The sequence below is a fragment of the Tripterygium wilfordii genome, chromosome 13 (genome assembly GCF_013401445.1).
Source record: "Tripterygium wilfordii isolate XIE 37 chromosome 13, ASM1340144v1, whole genome shotgun sequence".
NCBI classification, from domain to species: Eukaryota; Viridiplantae; Streptophyta; class Magnoliopsida; order Celastrales; family Celastraceae; genus Tripterygium; species Tripterygium wilfordii.
The window spans coordinates 13,672,269-13,680,142 of NC_052244.1; the positions used below are offsets into that span (position 1 = coordinate 13,672,269).

The 7,874-nt window shown below is 35.0% G+C and overlaps 1 protein-coding gene across 1 annotated transcript; it reads left to right on the plus strand.

The window, feature by feature from the left end:
- Positions 1-1,263: 1,263 nt before the first annotated feature.
- LOC120012696 (CTD small phosphatase-like protein 2) lies at positions 1,264-7,460 on the plus strand. Its single transcript, XM_038864134.1, has 7 exons — positions 1,264-1,408; positions 2,080-2,340; positions 2,833-2,972; positions 4,053-4,152; positions 4,749-5,282; positions 6,061-6,398; positions 6,921-7,460. The coding sequence occupies exons 2-7, from the start codon at positions 2,172-2,174 to the stop codon at positions 7,077-7,079; spliced, it is 1,440 nt and encodes a 479-aa protein (XP_038720062.1). The 5' UTR covers positions 1,264-1,408; positions 2,080-2,171; the 3' UTR covers positions 7,080-7,460.
- Positions 7,461-7,874: the final 414 nt, after the last annotated feature.

Here is a 7,874-nt window from a genome sequence, read left to right on the forward strand (position 1 = left end):
CAGTTGACGGGGTGTCTTTAGTAAAAAGTGGGGTGTGACTAAAGTTTTCCAAGTTATTCCTTGCTAGTTGGGCCAGTCCAGGCATTCCTTTTCTCAAGCTCGGCCCATATAGATATTTTTAAAAATATTGCAAGTGAATAGCTCCCTCCCAAGCTTGATCATAAAGATTGGTGAGTAAAGTATACAATTGGTCACTGAAAGATTGAGACGTTTGCAATTAAGTTTTATACAGTCAATCATTTGTAATTGAAGCACTGAATGTTCCATTTCACTCTCTGACCAATCTCTAGTTGATCAATCGTCGGAGGCTTACCAATTAAAGTTGACTTGTGTTGCACATGACCTTAACTTTTAGGGAAGTTTTTCTACGGGAAATTTTTGGTCATTGTCTTTCATATTATATTATCATCGTGAAAAATCTAGTTGGTGCGGATGAATTCTTGTATTCAGAGAGAGTTTGTGAGAGAGTGCTTCATAAATAAGATTTTCGATCGGAGATGATAACTAAGTTTACAAAGGTTTTGAATGCTCGATTCCTTAAGAAGTTTGATGAAAATATCAATTTCGGCATTGATTTTTTATTGTTTGGAACTTTGGTGGGCCATTCTTATGACTACTTAAAAAAAATTTAATTAGTTACAAACCTATTAAAATAAGTTTAAATGTGATCCTAAATCACTCACTAATATTATATATTTAATTATTTAGATCAAAACAGTTATGGTTCAACTATATTTTCAAAATCTCATTTATAATAAAAAAACACACAACTATACGTAATTAAATGAAGATTTGGTTAATTATATTATAATTATTATATATAAATAAATTAAATTATTTAAAAAGTGTTGTTCAACCTTTAATCCTTCGGGTCAACCGATTGAACTTTCAAAAATTATTGTCACAGGTCGACGCACTATCAGTTTTGATAACAATGAGACAAAGGTATTCATGTAACTTAAAAATGGTTTGATTTATTGATTATATCTAATATTTTGTCTTGCAATCCTATAAATTAAAAAGAATTAAATTCCTAAAAAAAATATTTTTCAGGTCAAAACACAAGAAAGAGCTCCAATCATAAGGAGCCATTATATACACGCGCTTAAAATTTGAGAATGTGTATCTCACTGTCTACATGCACGTGGCAACGCCTCAAGCTGAGGTGGTTCTTTCATCCACATGGCCATCTTCTAGCGGCCAGAAGCGGAAAAGGTCATCCGATCTCAGCCGTCCGTTGCTTCCCGTAGAAGCCGACATCACGACTGTCTTGACCGTTCGTGGACGTTTAGAGAGAGAAACTATACAACTAAACTAGACTGGAGACTCATTATAGGCTCCCGTCGTTGTTTGTCCACTAAAGAGAGAGAAACTCAATTTTAGAGAGCGCGTTTGGTCTGCTCCACAGGTAAGGAAATCTCTCAAAATTCACTGGTTTTCTGAGCTGATTCCGGGATCATTCTCGGTTACTTGTTCTATCTATTTATCCTTTTGTGGTTATGGTTTCTGTGTTTGTTTATTGAGTGAGTTGGTGATAGTTGGAATTATATAACTGTCTTCTTGAGCTGGTCATTGCTAGGGTTTATATGATTGTCGCGGATTTTTGATTGTTTTTCGTTTCTTATGCGCAATTGTGCTGTGTTGATTGAATTCTGATTGACTTCTTCCAATTCAAATACTCGGTTGACTTTTGTTATCTTCAAAAACTGCGATAGTCAATTATGTATTTTAGGTTCCTTCAGTTTATATCTATGGAGCAGAGAAATATATAAGTGGTTGATCCGTGATTGGATCCGAAATTTCTTTGTTTCAGTGAATTTTGGTGTGATCGATATAGATACAATTTAAGTTTATTTTTTTAGAATTTATTTTACACGCTCTTCATATTTTAACCGACGACTTCTTCCGGCCGTTATCTTCTTCCTCGTTCTAAATCCTTGGCGCTTGGAAGATGCACTTGGATATTGAACTGCACAATAAATTTATGTGGCATGGATGTGTCATTTAATTTGTATTTTTTCTAGTAGATTCTCCTAAGTATAACTAATTTGATGTGTTTCCCCTCTTGTCTTATGACAGCCTCTGTTGCTGCGTTGACTTTTTGAAGGGGTTTTGTTCCCCACTGATGTTCCCAAACAAAGATTGTGGTACATATCACAAGTGCAGATCAAATGCCATCACTAAAAATGAAGACAAAAATAAATGTGGGCTCTTTAAGAGAAAAAGATTGTCTTCATGTGTGTCAGAAGTCGAGTATGATATCCAAAAAATCATGTCCGCGTGTCAAGGTTACTCAACAAGCAACAGAATTTGACACATGTATTCTGAACCGTCAAACGGGTTAGTCAATAATCTTAATTCTTAAGAAGACTTTTTATTTCAGATGAGCATTTGGCAATTAATTTTTTTTGCCTCAAGTTACCATTAAGATCTTGACATGTCGCTTTCATATGGTAAAGTATTAATTTTAACAAATAAAAGCAAGTTTTGTCTTTCAAATATACTGATCCACTACATAAATTGTTCATAATCTTCCTTGATTATGTTTCTAAGAAATGTTCTCTTGATTTTGAATTCCACACTGACTATGTTTGTAATCAGTTTCCATGCTAAATTGTTCATAATTTTGCTTTTGTTCTTTTGAGGAACTAGTAAATTAAGATTGATGCAATGATACATATATGTACTGTAATAAATGGTATACAATAAAATGCTTCCAGAAATACTAAACAAACATGTATCATTTATTATGCATTAGTGATGCAGATAATGCTGCATATTTCTATTAAATTATTGTCTTTTCTTAATCCATTTCATAATGATTCTTGCTAGTTTCATTGAGCATGGAAGTGTCCACTCAAGATATTGAAAGTGATGGAGCCATTGGCCAGCAAGAATTCCGAGATGAGCAAAACTCTTGGTTTCAGAGGCAGCCTTCAATGCTTCTAGAGTCTTCAACTGTTGGCAAAGCGGTGAATATTTACCCTTTTTTTTGTCCATGTTGTTGTAACCATGATGCTTTATTTTTTCCCAAGCTCTTCTGCAATATCATGCCTTACCTTTCCTTCAATTGCTATACGTGCTTGCAATATGTTTGCTGCGTACTCTGTTTATGAGATGCTTCGTTTTAGTAACAATTGGCATGGATTTGTCGCATGCAAGAAGTTACTCGTTTACATCTGGAAATTGTCATAAATCATACCATTAATTGTCTGTCTTCTTGGTTCTGTCTCCTCAGGAATTTATCTTGCTAATGTTCCTAGGGTCATTTTTCTTCCAGTTTCTCCCGGGGGGGGGGGGGGGGGTGTCTGCTGTAAATATGCATTCTCTTTTCTTTGTGGATTTTCTCACCGCATTTTTACTTCTCTAGTATGTCACGTTCAATTTATTAAAATTTCTTTTGCACCTTTTCCTTTATTTATAAGTGTCTTTTTTCTTTTTCTTCCCCTTGTTTTCTTTGATTTGTCCACTTCACATGGTCAAAGTGATTGTTTTCCCTTTTCCACCTAGGGAGTGACTCTCCGTAGAGTACTCAAAAGTAGACGTTTTCTATGTTAGAAAAGCTCAATTACATTAAAACGAACAGCTTTCACGTGCAAAGCATCCATAGTGGAGGGAGAGTCGGGGAAGGGAAAGAATCGCATAGTCTAAAATCCTTAGAAATCTATCATAAATTAAGGCCATGAAGTTAACTTGTTCTCGAAAACTCTTGGCACTTCTTTCTCTCTGACCTGTCCCTCTAGTAGTGAAAGGCATGGCAGAGAAGAGTTGGTTGTAAGTTTTAAGTCCCTTGTGAATATCCAATGCAATTACAATTCATTCCATTTACATCTTTTTTTCTAAATATATTTCTTGATAAAGTTTCCCTCAACGTTGTAAGCTGGATGGTGTGCTTCTGTAAAGGTGCAGTTATTGAGATGACTGCTGATATTTCCCGCCAATGATCTGATCCTTAGATGTTCTAATTTTGTATAGTATAATCTTAAATGTGTTTTGTATGGTGCTCCTTTACTATATCTGTCGCTGTGCATCCATAATGTTTTATGTTGCAGGACTCTATATCTACTTACATGTCAAACTTGGAGACAATTTTTTCCCCTTCTATGGTGCCTACTGATCTCCATAGCGACCCAACTGTTGATAATGATACAGGTATCGGATCTATAATGCTATGAGTTCTGTTAAAAAAAACTATGATTAGCATAATATCCGAATAGTTTGAATCATGTTTGCCATGTGTGGGGATGACCTAAACCTGATTGTCATTTCTGGAGAAAAATCATGCTAGGGAATATAGTTATTCTCTTGTTATAGATTGAAAATGAAACTACCTAACAGGTTATCAACATAGTGGCAGTACCACTGAGATTAACAAGGGGTAGAAAAATAAAAAATGATTTGCTAAGAATGCCATCGCTTTTCGACTATTTTACTCTGCTAATTGCTTGCACTTGGTCAAATTTTACTAAAGAATATCTGCGTATGGGGGAGGTCCTTGCAGATATGTTATGAGATAATTTTTTTTTCAGTGGTGACGGCATACGTAACTCTAAATATTGGTTGTCAAACATGAGGACTTTAAATATACTCATTGGTTGCTAGATCTTTAAATGTCTTTGGAGAAAAATGTCTACAAACCTTAATTCCATTGGAAATTAGTTTGCAGATATTACAGAGCTGTCTAGAATTTTGCATGTTATTGCCTAGTCACTAATCCTTTATAGTTACTTATCTTTTTATTTTGGTAGGGATCTACAAGTATTGTGACGTACCAGGGTTGGGAGATGAAGAAAGCAATGATAACAGAAGGTCACGTGATTATCAGACTTGTAATGTATCAGATTTCTTTATTTCTGATATGTTTGTTGCGGGCTTACCCCTTGTGGGGAATTCTCTTGATGCTGATATGAATGAGGCTGGTCTCTTTCCTGATTATAATTGTGCTGAGCCAAATATGTTATTTGATGTGGCTGAGGATTACATGATATTACCTTTCCTTGAGGAGACTGCCAGAATGAATGACTCCAATAATGAAAAATTAGATGGGGTTGCCATGATGGATTCTGATAAATCTAACTTATATCTAGCAACTGATCAGACAAGATCGTGCAATCTGGGATCTGATGTTAACTCTGACTCAGAGAAAGTAGAAGACTTTGATCCACAGTTGTTTCTTAAAAATCTGCCAGAACTATCGGATGTGCTATCAAATTTTCTTCCTGCTACTTTACCCAAGGAGCCTTGGAAGAGGAAGCCGATAACCCTGGTACTTGATTTGGATGGTAAGAGAAATTTTGTTATGGTTACGAGTTCGCCAATGGTTGCATATTATTCAATCTTAATTTAGTTGGCATATCTCATTTTTCTAGTAAAATTAAATGGATGCTTGCCTTTCTTTTTGATATTTACTTATGCAGTTCTTTTCTTTCTTTTAAAGACATAGAATTATCTCACGTGCTTCAAGGAGAAGATCATAAGATATCACTGACTCTCCTCTTTTTTAAGCATATATAACTGTGACCTTTTAAGTGAAAACCAGTGAGGGAATTTGAGTGTTGGTTTGTGATCAAATTGTTCACTCCCAAGCAAATGATTGGGTCATGTTAGCTCTTTGCTGAGAGATTTAGATTTTAACCGTTTGCATCTGCGGTGTCACACACTCACACAGCTCGTGACATATATAACATCTTAATGCTTGCTTGATGATGTATTGTATGGTTTCATGCATTTTGTTCTTCGTTTTCATTGTTTATGTTTGTGTTTTGCGGCTTTCAATATCTTTAAAAATCTAAAAGCATTTCACAAACTCATTTTCATGGAAAAGTTTTAGGATAAGAAGTAGCCCTAATATGGAATACGTAGGCAAGCACTGAGTTATTTAGGGAGGGTTACTTTGGGAAAAGCGATAGTTGCGTTGGAAAAATTGAAGATTTTCTTATGTTCCTGATCAATTTACTGCACAAGAAGTTTGTAAACAAGTTGTTCCTTTAAATTTATACGGTATAGACTTGAGATAAGGATATTAGTCATAATCAAAATCTCTGTCTTTCGTGTGTACAGAAACACTTGTTCATTCCACATTGGAACATCGCGATGATTCGGACTTCACCTTTACGGTTTTCTTCAACATGGAAGAGCATACTGTATATGTAAAAAAGCGGCCTCATCTCCAGACATTCCTGCAGAGAGTTGCAGAGATGTTTGAAATCATTATATTTACGGCTAGCCAAAGCATATATGCAGAACACCTTCTCGATATACTGGATCCGGAGAAAAAGTTTATATCAAGGAGGGTATATCGTGAATCATGCATTTTTTCGGATGGAACATACACTAAAGATTTGACAGTGTTAGATGTTGATCTTGCTAAAGTTGCAATAATTGATAATTCTCCACAGGTATTTTTTTTCCTGCCATCTTTTTAATCTTTGCTGGTAATCTATTATGTCATGCATAATGGTTTCATATTATTTTTGGTCTCAATTCAGATTTTAAATTTATGTGAAAGCACTGTATATCGACAAATACTAATTTTAGTGGTTTTTCCATGTGGGATAAAAAAGAGTGGCACTGTGTACTTTTTTCATTTGGATTGTTGGAATTAACGCATTAAACCTTGCGACATGGAAATCACTTTAGCTAGTCTGATAAACCTTTCTAGACTTACAATAGTTCTTATGTTTAAGACTAGGGCATGCTGAGCTTCTTCGGCACTTTCTCCTCAACTCGACCATAAGTCTATCCAGCAGGAAAGATAATGAGAATTTCCTTAGCAAAAAAAATCTCTGCTTATGAAGACTTGTGGATGGGATAATGCATTTCCATCCAAGAATTTTAAAAGGGACTAGTGAAAAAGAAATCCTTATCCATTCGATCATTCCTGTTTGTTCAAGCCTTAAATCTTTTTGTGAATATTTCAGGTTTTCAGGCTGCAAGTAAATAACGGAATCCCTATTAAAAGTTGGTTTGATGATCCATCAGATTGTGCTCTAATTTCATTACTTCCTTTCTTGGAGACTCTGGTGGATGCTGATGATGTCCGTCCTATCATTGCCAAGAAATTCGGTAACAAGGAATAAGAGTCTTTTGCCTTTTCTGACTAGCTTCAATATAGCTCCTGCCCCTTCAGTTTATCTTTAAACATAATTTGGCCTTTAATTTAGGTTTTCAATTATCTTCTCTTTGGGTTTTTGAGGTAGTTAACCATAAATTATCGCTTATCATGTTGTCGAGTCAGCTCTGGTGCTAGTTCTATTTTCCCCTTCAGCTGACAGCTCCATGGAATTGTTTGTCTAATTTTTTCAGAAGGTAGTCACAGAGTGCCTTCTTTTTTTTTTTTTTTTCCTTGTACAGTTGAATTTGCAGTCATCTTCCTAAGGGGGGTGTACAATGAATCTTGTGAAATATAGTTTGCAGAAACATGTTTACTTTTTCATCTGGCACTTTCATAGTTGTCTCTACTATTCTACTAGTTTTTTTATTTTTTTTATTCGATAGATATTCAAACTTCGGAATGTTTAAACTAGAAAAACTATAGTTTGAGCTTAAAAGCAAGTAGGAATTACTCCCGATCTTCTTGCTTAAATATTTTGGCATCGTTTGAAGCTTCCTTCATTATTTCATTATTTATATCTGTATGTCCATGTACAAAGGTGGATACGTTGTGGATTTACAAGAGCAACTTTGAAGTATTCATAAATACTTTGTAAAGTGCTTGGAGGAAATTAGACTGAACGCTCTTATTGATGTTCCAAAGGATGATAAATATGAAAAAAGTAGGGCCATTGAGAAGAATTGAATAATTTGTGTTGTATATTCATGTTGTGAGGTTGTACATTATATAGTTACATTGAGAGCCCTAAATTAGGGAAACT

Excerpts from the sequence above, each read along its gene's own strand:
- LOC120012696 (XM_038864134.1), top strand. The coding sequence starts at position 2,172 with ATGCCATCACTAAAAATGAAGACAAAAATAAATGTGGGCTCTTTAAGA. Across the intron at positions 5,283-6,060 it reads CCTGGTACTTGATTTGGATG|AAACACTTGTTCATTCCACA; the intron begins GTAAGAGAAATT and ends TCGTGTGTACAG. Across the intron at positions 6,399-6,920 it reads TAATTGATAATTCTCCACAG|GTTTTCAGGCTGCAAGTAAA; the intron begins GTATTTTTTTTC and ends TGAATATTTCAG.